This window comes from Drosophila santomea, chromosome 3R (genome assembly GCF_016746245.2).
Source record: "Drosophila santomea strain STO CAGO 1482 chromosome 3R, Prin_Dsan_1.1, whole genome shotgun sequence".
Classification (NCBI taxonomy): Eukaryota; Metazoa; Arthropoda; class Insecta; order Diptera; family Drosophilidae; genus Drosophila; species Drosophila santomea.
The window spans coordinates 10,443,690-10,470,451 of record NC_053019.2 but is presented as its reverse complement, the minus strand read 5'-3'; the positions used below and the strand labels follow the sequence as shown (position 1 = coordinate 10,470,451).

The following is a 26,762-nucleotide window of genomic DNA, read 5'->3' as shown; positions in this document are numbered from 1 at the left end:
AAGGACGCAAGACGAAATTACTCAAACAAAATGGTCGTAAATCGAGAATTTGACTTCTTGTCGTCAAAGTAGGCAAAAGAAACCACCACCGAGCGTTCACTTTCAGGTAGAAGATATGCCATATATAGTTTCCCCCGAAATGTGCCGCCTGAGACTTCGGGGAAATACTACACAAGCAACACTTACCAACCAACCGACCGATTCCGATCCCGATCCCAATCCCAATACAGAGGTTAAAGGTTATACCTCTCCCTCCAGAGGACTTGTCCCTTGCTTTCTTTCGTTTTCTGAATCGAGGGGCGCAACCAGAAATTGAAACAAAACAATCAGCGATGCGCAAAGGATGCGCTGTTAATTTCATTTACCCCGAAAACTCACTTTCGCTTTCTGAGCCAGGATCTTGGAATCAAGGGATCCTGCCTGCTGCCATTCCCAACTCCGAACCACTCCACCGCACTCCACTCCATCAGTTTTATTTTGGCAGGGGATGGGCCTGCCATCCATCGCTGCACATGTAAGTCGACACCTTGCCCGGCGAACTATGACCTGGATAACAGGAGACACTGCGAGAAAAGGGCTGTGCTGAAAGAGCAGTGGAATTCCGAAGGAAAAGGGTTGCACCATCAATGAGCCTCTAAAATTAAAAGCAACTATTAAAGAAGAAGCATATCCACTTTCAGTTCAAAATTAAGTTCTTATGACTGAAAAATATGTATTATAGAATTGACCAATTGATTCTGGGGAATACATCCCTGAGAATTTCTCTGAGTGCACCTCCAGCCTGGCTGCACATACTTTGATTTACACACTCTGGACCACAGGAAGAAAAAGGAAACCAACGCGAAATTTAACAACTGTCTAAACTTAACGATCATTTTGTGGCCCTTGTTGTCCGGCTGGGTGGATCGTGCGATTTAACACGTAATAGTTGATTTCGCTAATAGAAGGCCAATCATAAAAGCCACTTTTATATGCAATTTAAGTGCCCGCGGTTCGGGCCTATCAGTATCAGTATTTCAGCATCAAATTAAACGTTCCACACGCGGTCGGCCAGACATTTTACGATCCCACACGGATCGTAAAAATAAAATTTCTTCCTGCCCCTTCTTCGCGTTTCCGTGCCCCGTGCTCCGTGCCCCAAAATGCAGCAACGACTTCGGTTTATAATGGCCGGACAAGTTTTGTTTTTATGCGATTTCCTTTCAGCCAGGTTAGTTTTAACAGTAGTTTTAGCTGGACATTTAGATTGCGAATGGCCTGATGGCTCATATTATGACCGCAATGAAGTCCGATCGCGGATAATCCGCACAGCAACTGGCTGAGTCAGTTAATTCTCAAAGATGAGGCAGATTCCTCCTGATCCCGATCCCATTAATTCGGATGAATTTATGAGTCAACTTGAGGCATAGGTTAAATGCATCAATGAATGAAGTGTCGAAAACTCATGTTGGTCCTTGATGAGGATTAGAAAAAAGGTGCAGTGGCTTACTTATACAGCGTGCTAAATCTCATCTTTTATAAAATCTCTTTTTATCCGCGAGCCAATAAAATCGGTCATCAAAATTTCGCATGCCCATAAAGTCGAAGTAAAAGGTTATCAGTATAAAAATTCCCACCCTTGAACGCGATGTCTCGGAGTTTTGGAATCTTCCCACAGAAGCCACAAAAAAGCCCAGTCACCTGTTGATTGACCTTTGGCCTCAGGTGAATCGGGAGCCAATTTCAGAAGGGGGGGGAGGGGTTTAGCGGGTGGAGGTATGCTACTTATCTGGCCAAAAAGCAAACAATCACGCGGCTGACTTAACCAAATCGCTGCTCAACAATGAATTCAATTGAGGCAACGTCTGCCACCCAGCGATCGAGTATATATATTGATATAAATATATACATATATATATCTCCATATACAGACACTTGTATATCAGTGATTGAGCGATCAGTTAAAACGTTTCTTTTTATTTTATTTTTTTTCCATGAAGTGAAGCAGAATGATTGAGTGGCTTTCATAGACCGACCTGCATGTTCCATTCCATTCTCCGCCAAAGGTATTTCCCATGATTATTTTTGGAGGTACAGAGAAAAAAAATACAGATAAAGGGATACAGTGCGGTGAGAAAATGTAAGGCTAATGAGTATAGTATTTGATGACATTTGTACACACAGTAACTGATGTGTATAGATCAAGGAAATATAATGGTATTTCTTGCAGCAAAAATAGCAATCTTTTTTTGTTACATTTTCGTTGTGGTTTTATATTACCGTACCGCACTGTAGCAGAACAAAATGCGTAACCGCAACATTAAGTCGCATTAGGCAGTGTCAAAAAAAGCATTTACCTTTGCGATAGAATTTGGTTCGGTGTTTTTGGTTGCCTTTGGCCGCTCACTTGCTCCACCTGCAATATATTTCAATTGCTAACTTGACATGTCTATCCGTCTGTCCGTCCATTTGTCCCACTGTCCCGCCGACCGTTTTGGCCCACTGTACTCAATCTGGAGAGGGCTCAAGTGGCTTAATTAGAAAATACCTGTCTCTGCTCCACCCTTACCCCCTGCCCCCCGAGTCCCCCAAAAAAAGAAGCCCATCAATTAGGGAAAACACTTTTGGGGAGCTGTCACTTTTGACCACGTGGCCAAGGATGCAGTTAGGTGTATACAAAATCAGTTGTATGTACATAGATAACCCGTGCTTAATGAAACGGGCGATAAGTTGCTCAACTTTAAGCGGCATACTTGTCACTTTCGACAAGTTCGTTAATGCGGCATGTTGCACGTTGCTTCAGGTTGCAGCTTTACTTTTTTGCTAGGTGTGAAGTGCCCTATTAAGCGGAAATTTACGATCCCGTCGTGGATATGTATATGGATATGCTTAACCCAGAGCAGACAACCTGTTATGGTGCGAAAGTCCTTGAAGGCCACAAGGCCAACACTCAATAAATTAACCCTTGCCCAAAATCCTCCTTCAACTTGCAGTTCTAGTTCTTGAAAAGGTAAAAATCTCGTTGTTCCGGTCGTAAAAACTTTGCCATTGTTTTTTCTGGTCAGTTCGCAACTTTACGACTTTCCGAGTGCATTATCAAATGGGAAATGGAAACTGGAAAATGGGAAAACTCCATGGCTATGGGCCTGAAATGAAATATCAATAAACGACGCAACAATTGAATTTACACCAAACAAAACTTTTTGACAGCTTGTAAAGGCAGAAAGTAGGGGGTCTGGTTCTATTCCTCAGGAAAAGATTGCTGGAATTGAAAGGACGGAGCATTCGGGGAACGAGGTAACGAGTGAGACATTTTTACGATGAGCCCACGGCGAAAGGGTCGCTCGAGGGTTATGTACACTCGCCTCTAGTCATAATTTTCTATTTATCGTGTAATTTGTAGCGCAATTTGTTGCTCGTAAAACTCTCAAGTGAAAATACCATCATCGCCTTTAGCGTCATCGTTATCATCATGGTAATCATCATCATCGCACTGAGGGCCCATATAAAACTCGTAAAATGTGAAAGTTGTCTCCGTGCCACGGGATTCGGGATTCGGTACTCGGTACTCGGTATTCGGGGTTCTGTGCGTGTAAACATCAGGAATTGACATCATAAATGGTTCTGGCCGAGTTCATTGAATTTATAGACTTCCTCGCACTCATGAAGTCACAAAAATGTCCATTTCATCAGTCGTTAAAATGTTTGTGGGAGATTTTCCAATGGGAAATCGCTGTAAGGTAAAAATGTTGTGGTCAAGCTAATTAGTAATCCAGTTTAATTGCCTTCATTAAATTTGGTAGTATGCCTTTATTGTCATGTAAAATATTATTAATATATTAGCATAATATATGTATAAAGAGTAGATATAATAAACATATTACCAGATACGATTTAAGAATTATGTTAAGTTTAAGATTTAATTTCATTGAGAGATTTAAGATTGAGCTTGTTTTGTAAAACTGAAATAAGATGTTTTGTGTTCTTTCTGAAGATAATTATGCCTAAAAAGAGCTTGTTTTTTATTCAAGGAAATCTTAACAAATGGTAAAAATCATAGGCAAACGACATACCAAAATCAGTTGTATAAATCAAGCCTATAACCTTTGGGAAAATTGTTTTCTACCCAATTGCTCAATAAACATTTCTCGTGCAATTTTTTCGCAACGCACACAGGGCGTATACGCAATCGGGCAGATCGAAACGCACACACTCGCAGTGGGCATATCCATCATCAGGCACACAGACGTGCGCGCAGACACACGAAAGTATTTTGCAAATTTGCGCTCAATTAATTGCAAATAATTCATTTGTTGTTCGCCACGGATCAGAAAGAGATGGCCGCGCACTGGGGTATTTTATGGCATTTTGATTTCATTTTTGTCAAGCAACTGGCAGAGTTTTCCCCTCTTCGGAGATCCCCACTACCCCGCCGCCCGCAGAATCCGAGCCTTTTGATTTATTGCCGACCTTGTTATGTGCAGGCGCATTAGCGATATATCCATTTCACTTTCCATAATGGCATAATGGTGGCGGGTTCGCATGGAGACCACCCCTTCGGCCGGCGGGCGAAGTCCACGGGCGAGAGCGAGACAACAGGGGCTTTTCCAAGCTGTAAAGTGCGGAGGGGAAATGCGCTAGCCCTCTCTCTCTCTCTCTCGTTCGCTCTCTCTCTCGCTCTTTCCCTTTGGCGGCTTCGGCTTTTCCCCTCGCTTTTTATGGCAAAACCGAAGAGTGCATCCAAAAGGAGGGGAACTCAAGGATGGCTTTCGATCGCCTGGAATCCGCGCGTTGATCGCAATTTATGAGTTTTGATAATTAGGAAAGGCGATTAACAAGCCAGAAACAACGTCATCGTTGGCCTGCTGATTCCGAAATGAAAAGGTGGCCTTTTAATCGAGACTTAATGTAATTTTTCTGTCGCTTTAACGGTTTATCTCCTCCTTTTTCATTTTGCAAGTTTTTATGTCTGCAGAAATGGCGATCTTAACTGCATTTTTTTTATTATTTTCGATACTCTAGTAGTAGAAGGATTTAAAAAATTACAAAATTCGCTTTTGTTCAAGTTGAATAAGAATTATAAAAAATATAATAAAATAAATTGTAGTATGAGCCTTTAAATAATGAACAGAAATATCTTGGTCAGGTTCAAATTTATTTATTTATAAACAATCATGGTAAAAGCATGCAGAATCATCTTACTTTCATAAAAAGTCATTGTCACCCCACGTTTTGAATAACTTGGTGCCGCTTGCCTTTTTTTGCTTCAGAAACGAAGTTGCACTGACAATTAAATTTAATTTGACGTAAATGCCAATATTCAAAATGCAATAATTCTGCTGAAACAGCAGAGTCGTACGTACGTATTTGTACTCATTCCAAAAATCCTGATTTCAATCCGATTCCTGATCCCCGCAGCTTTTCCCCGTCATTCGGCTCATGGCTTTTGGCTGATGGCTTTTATTTTTAGTCGCGCTCGAAATCAATTTATAAATTTCGTTTCATTCGGTTTTTAATCTTTGAGGTTTCGGCTTTTTATTGCTTTTATTGTTGTTATGCAAATGGCCGGTGAGCAAGAACAACAAATGTTTTATATTATTTTTGGCCAGCTTAGTCAGCCGGTTTGGCAGCATTTCCTTGGTCGGGTATTTTATGGCATTTTGCAAGATTTAAGAGCATAACAGTTCTCCAGTCCAGTTCGTAGCCAAATGTGAACCATAAATGTTCAACCAAATAAATAAAAAAGGTCAGCGGGGTCGCTGATATTTTAACTAATTGGAATATATTCCAGATATGAAATTAATGGCTAGCTTGAAGTTATTAAAATACTCGTAAAATTGGTTAGGCTTCAGTGAATCAAGTTTTTGATTGAACTAAAGTGCAACTCAACTCTTTATGCAAAAGTAAACACATTAGAAATCCAGTTCTTTGCATTAAAAGTGTTTTATACAATTTTCTGTGATATAATAACTACTGAATAGTTTATAAGAACCGATTGTACAAATTTGATTATTCAAACATAAGCATGCTGCATACCCTATTTTTTCTCTAACAGGCTTAAAATGCGTTGTTAAAGTGCACAGATTTTGCGAAGACCCCTAGATTACTTAGCCCGACCTTGAATTTCCCTAAATTGTTGCAGTTTGCTGTTGGGTTGCTCGTTTTTCTCCTCCGAGAGTCGACTCCTTTTTGGCTTTTGTTGCGGTCCGAACAGATTGAATTTTTGGCAAAAAGTTTTTAGCAAGCCCCACAGAGTCCGAGGACTTTGCAAAGGTCTCCGAGGCCGAAAGTCCACAAACTGTGACCCAAACGATAAGAGGGCACCCCCCAAAAGCCGGAGAAAAACACAGGAGGAATACAGGAATACAGGAATGGGGCCCAAACTAAGAGTAATTGGTTACGTTGCCTTATCGAAATACGAGTACACGCAGAGAACTGGGGGAGTGGTAACAGCGTTTAATTAGAGTTTGCTCTTTACTTATTTATTTATTTGTGGCCATCCAGCCAGAAGCAGCAGCCGCCTTGACCATCCTCCACATCCCAGTTGCTCCTGGACTCCTAGGCTCCTGGACAGCTCATGTTGCTCCTGTGGGTTTGGTGGAGTTCTTGTTTTCCTTGGCTGCACTGCATTTCTGTGTGCTGACCATTAATAATTTCATTGAGTCGATATGCTTGCTGCTGTTTGTTTTCCTCAGCTGCGCTGCCGTTGTTGTTGTTGTTGTTATTTGTTGTTGTTTGCACAACAGCAGCAACTTGCAACAGCAGCAAGAGCAACATGGACGCAAAGGCGGCTTCCGTTTGGAAGTCCCCCCGGAAAACTTAGCTTTCTGCTCCAACGTTTTTTATCAGAATTTTGGCTTTGATTTTTGTATATATCAACAGTACACAATCGCGGAATTGAAACCATATAAGACTTCATTTTCCGCCGTGATGTGGCAAGAAAATAAATCGGACACTTCTCTTAATAAGATTTGTTTTATACATTAAAGGGTATTGTTTTAAGGGTTTTTATAAAATAGTTACATTTGCTTTGGCGTCGCTTTTCCTTCTTCGCTTCCTTCAATTTTCGATTGAGAATTTTTTGGCACTTGCAGAATGCACCCAATGGCCACGCCTCGGAAAATCCAGCCCCTCAGCCCACTGACCACTGCCTCGCTACCCGAACCCCCCCACCCCTTCCACCTCCCTGGAAAATGAGCCATGTTTTCAGTGGCTTTTCCTTCGCCGCTGTTCTGCCGTTCTGCTGCTGCTGGTCATGCGATAATAATATTTGTTATTTACTTTGGCGGAAGGAAAACCAAGAAAAAAATCAACTACAAAGAAACCTCGAAAAAATAACGGAAATGCACATAAATTTATTTATTTTGTGCGTTTCTTGTTGTTTCTCTTGCCAGAAATTTTCTTCGTCGGGTTTCCCATTCCTTTGCTTCTCAATTCGATTTTCTTGACATTTTCAAAATAAGTTTCATTCTGATGCTGATGGCATTTTCCTGCGATTTTGTTTCCGAATTTTGTTGACATCAATTTAGGATAATACGCTCGACAAATAAGATAAAAATGAGCTGAAATTCCATTAGCAGGTTGTTATTGCCAATTGATTGAATTGCAGTTTTCTGCTCTTGAACGCAAGCTAAATTCTAACCAGTCTCTATTCATATTAATTATTTGTTAACGCTTTTTCAAACTATGGTTGCTGATATGTGAGGTGCTTAAAGTTCTTATGCTTTTTACAAAACGTTAAATACGTAAGAATTTCGGAGTTTTCAATGGAAATATCTCCCCTTGACGAATCGAAGTCCATTTAGCGACTGCTTTTGTAATCCTAGAAATGGTATCTCATTCCTTAATTTAGTTATTAACATGATGCGTCTTCTTGCTGCCCGCCTCCATTTGGACTAAGTAGTTTTTCATAGGAAAACGATTTCCTCCATCTGTGTAAAAGTGATTTTCACTTCATTTCGATGGGCTCACTCCCCTGGAAAACGGTACCCCCGCCCCCCGATTGCGCCCTTGACAGTTTCAAGTGGTTTTCCAGGGCAATCAATCAAAAGGGCAGCCAGAAGAAAAACATTTCCCGACAAATGTGCCAGGAAAAGATCACCGGTCCTGAGAGGAATGAGTCACTTGGGAGCGGGATGAGGATTTCTCATTTTCGATTTTCAATTTTCAATTTTGAATATTGTGTTTTGGATTCCGTAGTTTGTCGTTTGTAGTTGGGAGGATTTGTGTGGAGGGGTGCACAACACATGTGGTCACAATCACATTCGGATGGACAAAAGACTCGGTGCATCCTAATCCCCGTTGCCTTCCGCTCATTTGCATTTCCCAATCCCAATGTTTTTCCTCCTGACTTTTCCTCAACTTCAGCGCGGACTTTCTGCCTTTTTCTAACTCAATTTTCCTTCTTTCATTGCAGGTAAAGTATGATCAAGAACCCGGATCAGGTAAGTGAGTTAGGAAACCTAAGTCCCTGGGAAGTTAACTTTGTGGAAATAAGTTTTCGACCCTGATAAACGTTAAAAACTTTATATACAGTGTATGATTAAAGGAGTAAGGAAAATTAAAACATTATTAAATTGCTGCAGTAAGCAACTAAACTATTTCTTTATTATAAATTGACTTTATATGGTCTAAATATTGTTATATTTATCCTTTAACCTCATTCACTGTATACAAAAATATGTTTTCGAGGCGACAGCCTAAATTTAAACCCAATATATTGGGATGCCGGCGGTGTCCTTGAGATTAGCGGGGTGGCAGTGGGCGTTGGGCGGGGATGGGGGCGTGTGTAGACCACGCTTGTTGACAGGCCCGTCGGCTGGCCGAAATGGAATTGACACTTTTGTCGGCGGCTGTCAAAAGCAGAGCGAAACAGTCGAAAATGCCAAAAGGACATCGTCCTGGATGACCCGGCACATTTGTTTAACCAGCAAATTTGCCATCGATTTTTCTTTGGGTCAGTTAAAGTAGGCTGAACGATGACTGGAAGAAAATCAAATAAAACTCGAAGGACCTTTGCTGCACAGAACAAAATGATATATTCCTTGTGTAGATAAATTAAGCACATGTTAAATGCTCAATAACTCAAATAATCCACGTGCTGCATATTGCTTTATTGAAATATCTTAAAGTCATAAAAAATCAGAGGAATGTCCTTGTTTCTTTCTGTGTAGGGGGTGTGAGTCGCAATAGATCAGGTAGATTTATGTACAAGTGTCCTAAGCCTTTTATGGGCCTTCTCAAGCGTTGAAAGTCACAAAAAAATTAGTAGGCAAAAGGAAGATTCAAGGAAGATCAAGGAACTGCCAAAACAGGTAACTATGCAGGTAAACTGGTAAATTCTGCGTTCACAATGCAGGTCTTTTCGACAGGACCTCAGATTTTAGATAAATTATATAAGTTTAAGACCTTGTTTAAATGAATTGTAAGTGGCAAACGAAATCAAAACCAGAAATCGCACGTGATTTAAACAAATCAATGGTTTAATAAATAAAAAGTATGTGTGCAAAAATCTAAAATAGAAATAAAGAACAATAAAATATCAATAACCCTAAATATGCTAAGAAAAGAATATACACACTAAATGATCAGTTCAACAATTTTAAAACAATTATAACTTATAAATTATAAGAGCAAATCGCGACTTGGAATACCCTTTAATTTAAAAGTAAACTCAATATATTGAAGATCCTATAACTCCAGTGACTCTCAAATCGTGTAACATGCCTAGTTCAACAGTGGCTGCACAACTGTGAAACAGCTGTAAAACGCGTTGCCATAAAACACTTAGTGCCTCTCGTTCCAACGCAATGCAACGCAGGCCATCTCGCTCGGCGCTCTCTCCCTCGCTGTTCGGCGAATTCAGACAAAAACAAACCATTAAAAGCGCGGCGAAAAGAGCGCGTGCACTTGTCTGTCAAGATTATGGCGGTTTCAGTCACTTTGTTGCTGTTTCTGTGTGTTCTCTGTTATTTTTTTTCGCATTTCGCAGCGACGGCGAAGAAGAAGAAGAGCGCCGACGGCAACTCCTATTTTTCTTCATGTGCCATTTTTTTTGTTTTTGGCTTTCTGTTTCGGTTCTTGCTTGAGTGAGTGAGCGGGAGCGAGCGAGATGGCGCCACATCAAGTTGATATCGTGTCGTCGTCTTCATCTTTTGCTGTCGCTCGTCGTTTGCGTTTGATAAATTGCGTTTATAAGAAAGAGATGAATTGTCATGCACACAACACACACTTCTCTGCCGGCGTCGACGGCGACGCCGACTGCGCTGCCGGCGTTAACATCACTGTAGGTGTTCGCAAGTGTGTGGCTGTGTGTGTGTGCGAGTGTGTGCGTGAGTGTTTAAATCATATTGGCTGGCCCCCCAATTGGTGTGAGTGCTCGTGTATGAGTGAGCTTTCCCTCTCTTCCCTCTCTTTCGCTCGTCTGGGATTGGAAGTTTCCAAATGCAATTTTCCTTGAGGTTTTCCCGAGTCGGTTCCTTTTCGGCTTTTCTTCTTTCATTTCTTTTTTTCCCTTTTTTTTTTGGTTCGCTAGCTGGGTGGAGACCCAGCCCCCTAAATTCACTCCCTGCCCCTCTTTGGACCCAACCCCTCCCATTCGCTCTGCTCGCCTCTTGATTATTTTCCTTTTTTTGGGTGATTTAAATTTCATGGTCCCTTCAATTTGGCAAAGTTCTAAATATTAAATTAAATTCCTCTTTCATTTGGGAAAATTCTTGAGCTTTTCTGGAGCTGTCCAACGGTTTTAGGAACAACTTTCAGATTTCCCTGATTTTATGTATGTAGTCCATAAAAGTAAATTTCATTTAAAGCTTATTATTAAAGTATAGAACTCATACATTTTGGTAAAACGAATTTATAGGTAAATATGTGTCTTAAGACTTCATCTTAAAAACTAGTCAACGCTTTATTTACATTCATGGAAATGCAAGTTATCTCTTCTTATCACGTTTCATCGGAAAACAGTTCGTCACTCAGCGAAATTCTGCGAACTTAGTAAAATCTAGTCCTCGACTATTACTTCCCAGAAAACCTCGAATTTCCTAGAGCAAATAGACTTGATTTGATTAAAATTTCGTTTGGGATCCTTGAACTTTGCTACCGCGTCGATCGATCTGCGGCTTTCGCATTTAATTTGGTTACTCAAAAGTCCGAGAAGTTCCCACACTTGGCGTTTCCCTAATTTATTGCACTTAATTGATTCGATTTTATGTGATTTTTGTTTCACATAAATTACCCGACTTTTCGACCCAGCAGAAGCGCCAAAGTTGGCCGGCTGAAAAGAGCCAAAAGAAAGCGAGTCCCGAAACCAAAAAAAAAAAAGAAGGAAAAGGGGGAAAGAGGGAAAAAGCAGCCGCAAATCAATCAAAGTCTCATAAATTTGTCAAAGTGTTGACGAGACGCAGAAACAGAGCACCTATATCATGCATAGCTCCCAAGATTTCGGGGGTTTTGGGACTCCCGGATGAAATGGCAACCAGATTAAGTGCAACATCATCTTTTTGACCAGCGAAAACAGACACGGGAAATCCTTTTGGCGAGCGTCGGAAAACAAACAAGGCTATTTTTCATTTTCCTAAAAACGCCGGCCAAATCGCCCCGTCTCTCTCGCTCGCCAGTATCCCCGTCTCTTTCGGCGTAATGGCAACTGCAGCGCCAAGCCAAAAATACGCTGGTGAAAAATGGCCTGGGAATATGTGTTAACTGCTTTTTAAACTGCCACGAGGACGACGACACGACAGTAACAATAACAGCAACAATAGACAGGATTTCGGGCCGAATACGAAGATGGGCATACCCTGGATTTTGGCGATCAGACTTGGTAATTTGTTTAGCATTTTTCTGTTTAAAATCACGGCTAAGTTAGCAGAACAATTGATTGGAAAATTGACCCACAATACTCGTCGTGGAAAACTTAGTAAATTTGCAATATATCAATACCACCTTTTGTCGTTACAGGGTATATAGAAAACCAATATTAGTAGGTTCGCCAGACAGGAGAGCAGAATGACCTGCAGAATATGCAATTTTCGGTGAATGTTTTTGACAATTTATCGCCGTGCCATTTGTTGTTGTTCCTCAAGAAACACAGGAAACAGAGAGGGGAGAGAGGCCCGAACAGCTGTTTGTTGTTGTCAGGATCGCATATCCTTCCAAAGTGGCCAGATCACCGTTACAAGCAAAAAGAACGCCATAAAGGAACTGCAGCGAAAAGTTTGTTTTCGTCGTCGCCGTTTCTTCCTCTTCTTCTCCTTAGAGTTTCTTCTCTTTTTTGCCGCTTTTCTTCGAAGGCGTTGCCTATTCGCGCTGAAGTATGTGTGTGCGAGTGTGTGTGTGGGGGGCCCGAGTGTGCCAAAAGAGAGCGAAAAGTGAGCGAAAGCTGAAGCTGATGGACAACTGAAGCTTTCTCGCTGCCTTTCAACCTGTAAAGGTGCGGCGAAAGAGAGCCAAGCTGCCAACTGCCACTCACTCAAGCGAAAATAACAAATGGGATTGGTTTTTGCTGATTTTCGACGCTGACGCCGGCAGAGGGGCGAAAAACCCATAAGCCGTCTCCTTTTGGCCAAAGCCAAATAAATTTCAAACGCGGCGAACATTGCGCAAAAAGAGGCGAAAACTGAGAATGAGAAAGAGATAGAGCACCGCTGTACGGTACCGTATATGCATGTGAATGACAAGTGTGTGCATGACAGAAGAGGCGTACCAACAAATCAGTCATCGTCGCCCAGGATGCGAGAGCGCCTGCGCTCTCTCGCCGCCAGCAATTCGCCGGAGCGTGCGCATAAACCATATATTCCTCTCGCTTGCACTCGCTGAGTTATGGCCATGAGCGAGTTAATGGCACAATTGTTGCATCTGAACAGAGCGGGGCAGCTGCATGATTGACAATCATGCCGCACCGCTTGCACCCGTGTACTTTGCTGTTGCTTGCCGCTCAGCGCTCTCTTCGCTGTTAGTTAACAGCGATGTTAGGAGTGGAAACACGTCCGACTGTAGCGTAAATTCAAACGTATCTGGCGGGTTGGTTTTTCGATGAAATATCTTTCATCCGCACAGTGTATTTTTGACTGCGAAGCGCGTACGACGTGTGTCTGTGTTGCGTTGCGTTCGAATAAAAAGAGAAGAAAAGCGAAAAAGCGTTGCCGTCGGTGAAGTTTATTATTATTATGATTATTATTATTGCCCGTTAACCACGCGTTTTGCCATCAATCAGCAAATAACCAACACAAGAAACACATTGGAAATCGCGCGCGTTTTTCCATCGCGCGAACCAAACAATCACGTTTTAAAGTGTGTTTTTCAATCACAATCGAAAAGTTCTTCTTTTCACAAATTGAAGGCCCAAATAAATACTGTTATTTGAGGGCCGCGGAGGGAATTTCTTTCAACGAGGGGATCCCGCCGATCCCCCCGCAAAAAAACAAAGAAACACGCAATTTGCCGTCGCAAAAACACCACACAATATATTGCATTATATATTAACAATATAATTTGTTCATCTCTAGTAACGTAGTATGTAGAAGCAGCTGTGATAAATAGTGCGCATATTATACGAAAAAAGCAAAAAGAGTATACGACAAACAAATAAAAATTAAAAGCAACCACAACTACTACTATAAAAATAACCAAGGAAAAGGCAAGGAAGCTCGCAAAATAAGAGAGAACGAGGAAAGGGGAAAACGCCATGGATTTATGACAACAACAAATGCAACCCAGTAACAAATGATGTTGCATCAACTACTACAATACACGAGTATACCAAGAGCAACAACAACAACCATAACTGCAACGGCAACCAACAACAAATTGTATACGATTTTTATAAACCAAACAAATGCTATGTAAATAATTATTATAACAAACACACAAGTAAAAAACATTCAGAAACAGATCTCCCGCTCTAGAAAACAAACAACAAACGCGCGCGTAACAAAAACGAAAACAACAACATCAACAATACAACAAGTATACAAACGTAATAATAATACATAAAATCTAAACAAATGTGCCTGTGTTAAATAAAAAAGAAAGCAAAATCAAGAAGCAAAGCGTTCAAAAAGCAAAGGCTTCCAAATACATGAAAATAGTGCAAAACATATAAAACAAAATCCCAGAAAATAAAATCCAAAACTAAGAGAACTGGAAAAGCCAAGAGCTAAAACTAAAGGACTTCAAGCGGGCAGCTACAGTAGAGCTTCCCTATAACCGAAGCAGTTGCAGCGGCGGAGCGGGACGTCGGTCAGTGTGTTGCGCCCCCATTTGTTGTTCCTACTGTAAAAAGTGGCACAAATCGGGTTAGACGTCGCTCCCAGAGCATTAATGGCTCAGCCCAGGGTAAGTAGATCCCCCGAATTCCACAATCTATATAGAATCGATATAGAATGGTCCTCGAGAGTGTTGTTATCCTTAAACAAGTACCGACGGCTAAGGAAATGCGGCTTTAGTCAGTCCTCAATCAAGTCAAGTAGTGCCGACGGCACTTATAGCTTTTACTTTAAGATGACAGTTTATATCATAGATATGCAACCAAGCCCATCTATAACCAATATATTCAAAATGGTTTGAAAATCTTCATCCAGCTTCTTAATCCAGCTTCATAAAGAAAATCTATATAACAAAAAACATAGTCCAATTTAACCCATTTCAATCAATTCAATGGGGAATAGTTCTTATTTATTAGAGCCCTAAGCGTTTCCGAGTCTGTGTATGAGTGTGTGTTGGAATAGGAAAGAAATCACATTTGATTTATGCGGGTCATTTTCTGGTACAAGTTTATATAATTAACTGAGTCTATAGCTAGCCCATTTCATTTGGGCAATGCTCGAATTCAAAGATCACCGAAAAAGTGATAGATACTATATGACATAGAACAACTGAATAACTTAAAAAATATTTAAAAAATTTCTTAATGCGGTCAGAGGTCAGTAAAATTGTAAACTGCTCCACAAGACTTCACATTTTCGCACCAGCATAGTTGATTAGATTTTCTATAAACATGGCTGGGACCTTCACCTCCAGAAAGCCCCCCGCTGAACAGCCAGCGATGTTTCCACCATTTTCCATCACGTTTATAAGGCATAAATTCTCGCCTCGCTTTTTAAACGGAGTAATAATTTTTACAATCCATCTGGATCGTAAATTATATGCTAATCAGGTGACCGGCAGTGTCCGCCCTCCCGCACTTGAAAAAAAAAAATATTATTACCAAATCGCAGTTAGACTTTATCAATTGATTATCATGGACATGCGAAGTGAACTTGATTTTTATTTAACGGAGCAAAGAGACCTCAAACATGGCTCTTGGCCAGTGTGTGTGCTACCAATTAGCAAGTGTGTGTGTGTTACCAAAAGGTGGGCCTTGCTCTTTGGGAGCATTAAAAAATAAAATGGAAATGGGAAAAACGGAAAAAGAAAAAAGAAAAACGCCCGCGGGAATTTCGAGTGCGCTGCGTTACTGGCGAATAAATTTACGCCTGTGGTTTAATACCCGATTCTGTGCCGAATTTACCTCTTTGAATCCCCTTTTTCGTAATTCTCCTGCGGCTCTTTTCCCGAATCGCGCCATTTCAATTCCATCAAATGAATTTTTCGACTCGGGGCGAAAGATATACATATATACATATATGTATGTATATATATGTGCGGGTATTCTGTCTGTTTGGCTGCTTGTGTGCATTTGATGCATATAATTTTATTGCACATTTTGCACATTGCCAGCGGCCCAAAAGCGATCCATTCAGTTTCTGCCGCTTCGCGGTTTTATTATTTACAATTTTATTTGTACCATTTTCCATGACTTTGCGCTGCTATAATTTGCGAAAAATGGCGGGAAGCAATTTTCGCGGGTTCTTCTCCCAACCCTTAACCCCCAACTGCACATGCATTTTTATATATATTTAATTTGATTATTTTATGCCATCGAAACGGAGAGCAAAGCCAGCATAGGAGCAAAAAAAAGAGAGGCCGTGTAAAATGTGCACAAAAAAATGTGCAATTGCAATTTGTATTTGTATAAAAATGTGCATTGCAGCTGCTGCACAATTCCCCCCAGCGCCTCCCCCCAGTTTTCCCACCATTTTTCAGTTCGTGTGCCATTTCAAACGCCTGCGAAATGCAGCACAAAAATTGTTTTGGTGTTATTTTAATTTAAAGGTTAACCGCAGCGTAATTTGTGGCATAAAATATAATTCGTCTATCGTGTGCTCGACTCTCCCACTGCGTTTGTTCGCCTATTTTTTTCTGTAGTATTTCTCGTTCGCTTTAGACTTTTAGAAAATAAAATGAAAAATCAAAACCAAATCAAAATCAAAATAGAAAAAGAAAAGATCAAGGCGAGCGGAGCAGCGGAAAATGCCACAGTCGATTCTGTGGTTTACTTTGGTGGCCAGCAGCATTTGCCAAAGTTGATGGAAACATTCGGAATTCGACTTAGCTGGAAACTACAAGCAATTTTTGCCAGGAAAAAATACTTTTCATACTTACTTCGATGAAATTTTTAGTTCCAAAATGTGCTGGCAACGGAAATTAGTTATCATTTACTGTATATATACTTCGCTGAAATGGGCGCAATGTAGATTTCTCAGCAACTTCTGAAGCCATTCTATTAATAGCAAATAAATTGGCCTTTCCTATTTATTACTTATCTGCTGGAAAATAATATTCGTCACCTTGGTATAAGTAACATTTTTTCCCCACTGCTGCTTATCATATTTGCAGAAGGTTAATCTTTGGCAGCGATCAACCTTCGTCGCGAATTCTTTTCTAATTAAGTGGGCAATTCTCCAGTCTTCCCAGCTTCCCCGCATGACTCATGGGCTCCAGCAGAGGAGAGCTCCCCTTCCACCCTTCCACCTCCCCACCATTCCCCCGTTTATCTGGAGATTTCAGATACATCTTGGCTTTCGGTTGAGAATCCGCCCGGCAGACGCTTCACATGCCAGCGAAATTGAGCGAGTAGGAAGCGTCAGGCTGAGAGGAATATTTATAAACAAATTACATATGCATATTTCTGCAAGGGGTGCGAAGGCGAAGGGGGCCCAGGGGGGTCATGGCACTCTATATGGGGCCTCCACTTCTCCCACTTTCCACCGATGTTGTTTTTCGTGTGCTAAAGAGCTTCATGTTTAATGATCAAATTGCGTGCCTGATTCTTGGGTCGGTGCCTGCTGGTGCTATATAGTTGTTGCCTTTTTGGTTTTTTTACTTTTTGTTGCTATAGCCTATAGAGTAGAGTAGTATTATTATTTTAGTTATTTTTTGCTGGCTTTTTTCGCTCTCTGGCTTACTACCAGCACACATAGTTGCCAAGTTTGACGAGGTCGCTGGCTGCCGTTGAAAGTGTTTTCATTAGTTTCATTTCTTCTTGCATTTACGCTTAAAAGTTTTTTAAATATCGCTGCCTGTTTTCGCTTGCGGTAATTTCCCCAAACATTAAGTCAAAGTGTTTTGCTAATATTCATCGAATAAAATGGAATTACTGTTTTTGTTCGTCGTGAACTCTTTTCTCGGGGATATCCATCTCTCCAACTATACAAAGGCAAGAAACAAAAAATGACTGAGGGTCTGAAACGGAAAAAGTGTACAGACGAAAATGTGAAGAAAAAATGTGTTGTAAAGTAGAGGAAAAATCATTTAGACAAGTTGCACGCCGCTCATTAAATTAAATGAGCCATCAGCACGCAATTTATTTTCGTATTTTTGAGTAACTTTTGGCCCCGACAAAAATGCCAAACTCCAAAGACTTTTGTTTCTTGGCGCCCGAAATTTTGTTAGCAAAGTTGGCCAAGTCCTTGTGTCCCAGCAATTTAATTAAATGGCCGAGAAGCGGGAATCAGATAGTCATTTAGGCCAATAAAACGATTACTTAGTGTGTATTTTGTTCAACTTGTATAAATATAATATTTTCAATTAACCCGAAACGTATTCGTTTAAATCCATTTAAATGCAATATTTTTAATTTGCTTGCCTTGCCGCCTTTTCCGCCATTTTCCGTCAATTTAAATTTCAAACATTTTCCTTAAATTTCGGCCATTAAATTGTCTTCGCTTTCGATGCGATTTAAGCGTTAAATTCCCAGAAAGCTGCTAAAAATATTTTCAAAATTTCTTTTCTTTCGATTTATTTCTGATTCGATATTTGTATGTGTTTTGCTTGTGTTTTCCGAACACACGAAATTTAAATTTACCTTTTTGGACAAACTTTTTGTTGCTATTGGCCGCGCTTTGTTGGCTTTTTGTTAATCATCTGCCAGTTTTTTGTGTCTGCGAGTTTGGGGCTCATTTTAATTTAATAAATGCCACAGACTGACGTCATTTGTTGTTGATTTTTGATAAATGTTAAAACGCCAAAGTATTCATATATTCTTTTTTTCCGCCGCTGCTCGCTTTCAATTCGGCTACCGAGCATCTAATTTTCCTGCTTTAATTTTATGCATATATTTCAGTGCTATTATTTTTTTTGCGTGTATTAAGTATTTGTTTTTCGACATAAATTAAATGGAGGGCGAAAAAAAAATTAGCACACGTTTTCGATGCTTGTCAACGTTTGATGTTGGCCTGCTCGATAATATTGTTATTATAAGCAATAAAAGTTAATAATATCGCCTAGGATGAAGCGTGTTTTCGAATTTTTTTTTGCTACTCGGCAGTGCTGCAACTGTAAATTAAAATAACACCCAGGCACGCAACAAAAATTAATTGTCTAACACCAAATAAAACTTTTGAGGCCGCCCGAAAAAAGGCTGGGCGTGACTTTGTCCGTCGGGCGACGGGCGACGGGCGACGGGCGACGGGCGTTGGGCGCAGGGGGCGTGGCAGCGGGACACACCTACAACCAGCGGCTCGTCTGCTAATTAAGCAAAGCTAAAGTTGAAGTCGTCCCAGAAAAAGGGGAAGAATTCTATATAGAGAGAAATGGAAAGAAATTCAAATACAACATGATAAACAATTAATTTTGATTAGGCCTTCGACTGCGCCAGCGCAATTAAGAAGGTTTTTCGGCTTTTTTATTTGGGCTATGAAAATACGAAATCCACGAAAAAATCCAATAGATAGAAAGGGCGAAAAGCAAAAGTGTTGGGGGTACGCAAGAAATCGATAAACGAAGTCGCTTGTGCAACAAACATATTGGTGGCCTTATGCGGGGAAAGTGGGTGGTCGATATGGCTATATGACTATGTATAATGGCGGCCATTGTCACCATTTTGGCCAAAACACCAGCGCACCGCACACACACACATGGCCACATGCCCACCTATTTGGCCATCTCTGTCTCGCATTTTCGGTCTGGCCGCATTTTTGCAGTCATAACTCTTCTGCCACTGGCGTCTGGTTTTTGGTCAGTTTTAGGCGCTGCTAGATAAAGCCCAACCTCCCATTTAAGCCCGTTTTTAGCATATCCCCCCATAGACACACACACATACGCAAAATGTCCTTGCTGCGCGGCTATTTCCGGTTCCTCTCTGCGTTTTTGTTTGTGCAACGTTTGCAACAGTTTCAAGTTCACGCAGGCTTTGGTAACTCCATTTTAGACTTTCGGCTTTAAGCTTTACGGTTCAAGCCTAGATTTCTAATTTGATTCGCAGATATTTGGAGTGAGAGTTTGTTATTTCTCCCCTTCTTATAGAATTCGATTTGCAGATTTTCCCAATCCAATATTTCCTGACATTCTTCAACCAAACTAAGCTAAAGTTTTTGCCTGTTAGGTAGAGCAATAGTTTAAGTTAGGATTGCCGGCTGAGAGGAAAAATCTGCATATTAAAGCTCTGCCTAAAGAGTCCAATTGAGTTGTTGCTGTTCAGTTGGTCGTAGGCTGGCTTTCAGCAATGACTTAATGTGGCCCAAACACGACAAAAACATACCAAGAACCGGCACACACGGCCCAACAAACCAACAAACAAACAAACAGACAGACAGGCAGCAAGTGGGACAAGAGCCGGAAAACGCAGGAAAACTCCCCAAAAAAAAAAAGGCTGCTCCACAAATATATATAGAAATACAACAAGAAATAAAAACAAAATCGTAGCTCCTTCAGCGCCTGTCACTGACAGTTTGGAGCACCACCACCCAAATTTGTGCCCACTTCTGTTGTTGTAGTTCTTGTTGTTGTTGTTTTTGTGGCTGCCATGGGGGGCGTCATAAATTTTTGAAGGATTTTCGACGCTGAACTTGTCAAAATCAGACCATGGGCCTCGACTGTGTGTTTGGTGGTTGGTTGGCTTATATTGATCCGGCTGGCCAAGAGCTTTTCCATTCAACAAGGTCAACGGCTCGGTCACTAGACAACAGAGAAAAATGGTGAAAAATACAGGGACAGCCAGTGAGATAGGGAGACAGAAACCCGGCCATCAGAGATCATCAATCAAAGTTGGCCCAAATGGATCGGGGAGTTGTAGCCCAACACAAAAAAAAAACCAAAAAACAAAAAGAAAACTATGGACCTAAGTGTATTTGCCTGTTCGATTTTTACTCCTCATTGTATTTGTGTTATTTTGAGCTCCTCTTCTTGGCGGCGGCGGCTCAAATTCCCACATTACTTATGTACAAGTACAAATTGTGGTAATTTTCAAGATCTCTTTGTTGCTCCACAATTTCCTCATTTCTAAACGAGCCAAGAAACGAACGCCAAGAAATCGAAACGGTTAAAAAGGAAAAAAATCAAGCAAAAAGAAAAAAGAAAAAAGAGCAGCATTCGGTTGCCACCAACACTAAAATTAGCATAACAACTTTATAGTTTAACAGCCATGAACTGAACCCCAGCGCGAAAAACCGAAAAAGCCAGGCCAAAACGAACTAAAGCGACTAAACCCGGACAAGTTGCTGGGTATCTTATGCTGTAGTGGGCATAGTAGTATCTATGAGTTTGTATCTCGTGCATGTGCACACAGCAGGCAAGAGCAAAAACGGAGGCAGCACGACCGCCTCACTAAACTAATCTCTGGTTTGTATCTCAAGGATTGCCACAACCTCAAAGGTTGACAATCGTCAGAAGCGTTTGCAGAAGCTTATTTTGTGCTCCTTACTCGATTCTTATGCCTTCTTATTCAAAGCCACCTGCAAAGCCAGCTGCTCTTATGACGCGTTGCACTAGTTCAAAGTATAGATACAAAGATACTTCTTCTTCCCCACCAACAGCTGCAGATCCTTGACATTTTCCGCAAACAAGCCAACCCCACCCACCGCTTTTGCACTTCAAAACTCCTCTCTCAACGGCAAGTCAATTGCTCATTTAGTGTCAAAGATTTTTCCAGGCTGATAAAAAATCAACCTCAACTTGTTCGGAATGGTGGGGGAGGGGGTGCGAAAGGGGGGCCATCTCTTGTCGCTGCACAAAAATCTTTTGTCAACTTCTTCGTGTTCCCTCAAATTATGCAGTGTGAAACGGAGAGGCGAAGTGTATCTTCAGCCGACGGACGCCACTTGAGTACAAATGATAAAAATCTCACACACCGCGTTGAACTTTTGTTAAAAAGAAGGAGAAAAAGTACCCACATACATATATGTACGTATATATGTACATATAAGAAAAATCATTTCTCAGTTGTTTGGTGTTATTATTATTTTGTAGTTGCACCAAACCTGTTTGCAATTGCGCGGCTCCACAAAACGTTGTACAACTTAAAGATAGATAGAGAACAAGCAACAAACAAACACACAAACACACACACACACTCGAAAATGCCTGGCCAGATTAACTGATAATATTCAAAATTGTCTGCTGCTTTTGGCGCTTAATTAATATGCAAAAAACGTCGAAAGACAAAAGTAAGGTAACCGAAATGTATAGATACATCTGTATGGGTTGCCAAATGTGCGATGAGTATACGTCCATATAATGTCGAAGCAGCGGCAAAGTAATCACAAGGTCGTCGGATTTTGGTGCGTTTGTCTTCTGTTTTTATTTTTTTCTTTTGGGTATCGTGTTGTTCTTCTCCTTTTTCGAGGTTTAATTTAGAAAATGTATTTAAATATGTGCGCTTAAAAACGATTTCATGTCGCCGCTAATTTGGCTGCACTCAGAGAAACGAGTCAGCAGTAGACTCGACTATTACTCGACTATTACATACTATATTTGGTACAAATGAATGATAACAACACTCTCCGGACTACATTAAGTTCAATAACAAATAATTTGTTTATAACAAGAAGTAGTAAAGATGCTTTTTAAGCACATCTGCTATTGAAACACCCTCTAATTGACCATTCCGCTCCCATCTCATCCCCACAGTACGACGATGGCCTACACGGCTACGGCATGGACTCCGGAGCCGCAGCAGCGGCCATGTACGATCCACACGCCGGTCACCGGCCGCCCGGACTGCAGGGCCTCCCCTCGCACCACTCTCCGCACATGACGCACGCAGCGGCGGCGGCGGCCACAGTGGGCATGCACGGCTACCATTCGGGGGCCGGGGGTCATGGAACACCTAGTCATGTATCGCCGGTCGGTAATCACCTAATGGGCGCAATACCCGAAGTACACAAACGTGATAAGGATGCGATTTATGAGTGAGTATACGTATAGTGTAGTGTGTAAACTAATGGAATTCGGTACGCCGCCTTCCACTTTTGGCAGAGGTGGCAACTCTGCTCGAGTGACCCCAGATGATCTTGATGCCAGTCGTCGAATTTAGTTCAGATTCAGATTGGGGCTCAAGTGCGGGAATGAGGAATGTGGGAAATGTGGACCTAGAAAAGTATCTGTCAAGTTGTTATTGATCAAGCACCGAGTAATATAGTTGCTGAGCACTCCAAGTCTTTAGTATATATTAGCTGAAATTACACTTTGAGGTGCGATTTTTATAGAACTATTTAATTTTATTGCTCGCAGGATTAATTGAATGCCGTAATAAACGTTTAATTCCATTTCATTAGGATCAAGTCCAGCCCACTCATCCACAATCAGTTGGATATCGATCAAAGAAGCCCAAGTAACCAATCACTTCCAATCAATATGCCGCTCTTTATCGATTTATAATCTTTGGCATGTTCGCAGTGACCCAGCCCAATTTGCCACCTGTTTTCGCCTCTGCGCACGCGTAACTTCGCCAAACAGGAAAAAAAAACCATGAAGAAAGGATCCTTTTCTCAAGCGATAGAGAGAGATAGAAAGAGAGGAAGATAGAGCGACAGAGAGAGAGAGAGGGAGAAAGGGGCGTGATCCTCTTGCGTTTTGCGCAAAGTACAAAATTATGGGTTTGCCTCTGCGGGCGAAACTCGAACAGAGAAATGTCCGTTTTCCAATTCCACGGTATCTGGGGGGTGTGTCAGGTGTTTAGTGACGGACACGGAACATGAACGTGCTTAGGCATTAGGGAGTCCGCAAAGAGTCCGAAAACTAAGACCCAACCAACCATCCATCCGTCCATCAAAAATGAGGTGCAGTTTCTCTCTTTGCGGTTCGGGTGTTAATTTGCCAAAATTGTGGTCTCTTCTCCATTTGGTTTTTGTGTCTTTCTCAGTTCTCGGGTTTTTATACATAGTTTTAAAGGCGTTTTTTACTTCTAACCCTATCTCGTACGATCGTTTTTGTGTCATTGCGTGTCCTGGCAATTTTCATGTGTTGCAACTGCTTTGCCAGCTGTCTGAGTGCCTGAAATGCTTGTTTGCCCAGTTTTTTTGACTGCACATACATAACATATACGAGTATATATTTTTTGTGCAAATATTTGCTTTGAAAGGGAATTTCATGAATGACTTATGTTTGACGACTGTTTGATGATTGTCCCTGTCTCGAGTGACTGTTTAAACACGATGATGATGATTATGACTTCATTGAGCACCTGCCATTATGATTATTATTATTATTATTTTTTTCTGTTTTTTGGCACCTTATTCCCGAATTCAAATTGAAAAATTGAAATTGTGGAAAAGGCAAGACAAAGGAAAAGAGCTCTCCGCTTAACACCTTCTTGGCAGCCAAGCTTCAGCTGCTCTTTTTGCCTGGTCATCGTAAATGAGTGTCAGGCGGTTTCATTTTAGCCTTTTTCATTTCGTTTGGTTTCGTTCTTTTTTTTTTTTTTTTTTTTTGGTTTTTGTACTGCTCCTGATCCCAGACCAAAAACGCACTCAACTGTAAAAGGCTGGAAACTCCGGACTCGGACTCGGACTCGGACTCTTATTAATAGTTTGTTAAGCGCAGGTCGACACCCCCTACTTTTCGGTCCGGTCTCTTTTCCTTTTTTGTGCCATCTAATGGGTTCTTTTCTGGTCAGAAGGGTCCCGCCTAATTTTGTTCAGGTGCAATTTGTACAGAAATTGAGAAATTGGTCAGGGGAAAACTGCTCGGCGAGTGGAAATGGAACAAAAAATGGTCAAATCATGTTGAGTTGTTGAACTAATCCGTCAGCATGAAGAGGGGGATTACTTATGTGTGTATAAAGGCTAAGATACAGATACAAAAACAGATATAGAAACAAACACAGATGCAGATGGGAAAAGCAGCTGCTCATTTGCATTTAGCTGGACAGGAAATGTCCTGGGTTTTTAAGTCGATACTCTGAAGCAGCAGCAATGAAAATAGTTAGTAGCTAAAAATGAAATGCACTAGTAATTGTTGATTAGTGAGGTGAATAATATATATATTATCCAATTATATATGCTTGAAGTGCTAGTTCATTCGTCAGCTAATCTTTATTTATTGCCACTTTTAAGATTCACACTTGGCCAGAGCAACCGATATATGTATATAGATAGAGATCGAGAGACAGCTGCTCATTTGCATTTTGTAGGGCAGGAAGTGTCCTGAAATTTGACCAACTGATGTATTATGTGTTATGTATAATGTATTATGTATTATGTACGATGTATTTATTGTGCCATTTTCCATTGCAGACATCCGCTATTCCCGCTTTTGGCGCTGATCTTCGAGAAGTGCGAATTGGCCACATGTACGCCGAGGGAGCCCGGGGTTCAAGGTGGCGATGTCTGTTCGTCGGAATCGTTCAACGAGGATATTGCAATGTTCAGTAAACAGGTAAGAATAATGGGCCCAGCTTTCGTTTCCATTCGGTAATTGGAGACGACTCTTTCGGATGGGAATGGGGATGGCATGGCATCGGGTTGGTCTGCGATGGCCTGGGTTGGGAACACATGGCCCACATGTGGCCACTAAATAAATATAAATGAAAATGAAAATAAAACTAAAAACAACAGCCAAATCGCGGCACACGAACTTAACGAAGCAAGCCGCTAAATGATCGGATTACATTGCCCCGAGGAGCGGCATCGGCAGCGGGATCGGGATCGTCGAGGATCGATTCCCATCCATTCCATACCATACCATCCGATTCTGCTCTCCGGTCTCAATGAGCGGGGCAGTCTGCACTTAATTACAGTCCCCGCTGACAAGAGCAACATCTACGATGCGGCAGCCACATCCCAAATCCCACATCCCATCCCGCAGCAAGATCAACAATGTCTTGCTGCCATATGTCACAAATATGCGATGTGACTTCAGAATGGCGCTGCCCACACTTGACACTTCCTCCTCCGGGCCGCATCCACGCCCCCTTTAGCGCCCCCTTTTTAGAGTTCATAAAACCGCGCCTGAAGATGCGCTGCCACACACTGACATTTGGATAATTTACGATGTTTTAACATACAAATTATAATGTTGCAAGTAGCTGCCGCTGCTGCCACTGCTGGTGATGCTGATGCTGCTCCACATCCTGCTCCCCATTTGCGTTAGCCAGCTATTTTTATGACTCATTGAAGATCGCATTTGAGAAACGAAACAGTAGACGCGCAGAGTCCAAATGTTGATGCCAAAAACGAGTGAAAGCGAAACAAACAAACCAAAACAAGAACAGGAACAAGAACTTATGGCTCCATTCTACGCTCGGTGACATTTTTGGCAAACAACAAATGCAACCAGCGACGCCCCCAGTTGAATGTTATAAAAATGATGTTCTTATTTATGGTCCATTTGGAATTTTGACAGGCCCCTGCTATGGGCAATAAAACGGGCAGCAACAAGAACAACAGCAACCGCGAGAACAACATAAAACAACACTCGAAACATCGCCTCAAAGTCGAGTCACATTTATCAAGATCTGTCCGAATGTCTTTGGCTTTTCGGCTTTTTGGCTGGCTGGGTGAGATTTTGATAGACTTATGTCAGATTGTCAGTAAAACGTTGAGGTATTCGAAAGATCTGGCAACGCCAATGAGCAAGTCAAGCTGCAAAACTTGACAGTCGATTAAATGAAGAAAAGTGTGTTAACTATTAGAACTTTTTGGGATGCCACAATTAAAGGTTCTATATATTGCATACAAGTCCAGTATATCACGCAAAAGTTAAAGTATCTTTCGATTCAGCATAACGATGTGCAATGATCCCATCTCGCGGTTGACATTTGTTGATCATTCACCGAACCGAACGTCAACAACTAAGTTGTCGCTTGCATTTCGTTTTTATTTCGGTTTTCGCCTCGGTTTTTCTTGCTTTCCTCGGTTTCCTTGGTTTCCTTGGTTTCCTCAGTTCAGTCGACCGACTGAGTCTTCTCCCCGTTGAGTTTTCAGTATACTCGTAGTTTTTGGCCGAGCTCTTGCCTGTTTTCGTCGTTGTTGGACTGACAAAAATAACTCAAAAATGTCATTCGCCCATCGAATTTTAACAAACGAGCAGCGGAGAAAAGAGCGTCGCCCCAGAAGAGGGGCTAAAAATAAGGCGGCACATTGGCACTTTTTTACTCGTAGTTGCTGTTGGCGCAGTTGTTGCTTCTTCAGCATCTGCATCTGCTCCTGATGATGAGGATGATGATGATGATGCCGATGCCGATGCAT

At 41.4% G+C, this 26,762-nt stretch overlaps 1 protein-coding gene across 3 annotated transcripts in view; it reads left to right on the top strand.

The window, feature by feature from the left end:
* Positions 1–13,011: 13,011 nt before the first annotated feature.
* LOC120454510 (homeobox protein homothorax) overlaps positions 13,012–26,762 on the top strand; it is a 107,726-nt gene continuing 93,975 nt past the window's right edge. Inside the window, exons 1-3 of one of the 3 annotated variants that reach the window (XM_039639866.2) lie at positions 13,012–14,313; positions 22,204–22,484; positions 24,810–24,951. In XM_039639866.2, coding sequence (XP_039495800.1) covers positions 14,299–14,313; positions 22,204–22,484; positions 24,810–24,951 — 438 coding nt within the window. In that variant the 5' untranslated portion in view covers positions 13,012–14,298. The remainder of the gene's footprint in view (positions 14,314–22,203; positions 22,485–24,809; positions 24,952–26,762) is intronic. The other 2 variants (XM_039639865.2, XM_039639867.2) reach the window with 2 other exon arrangements.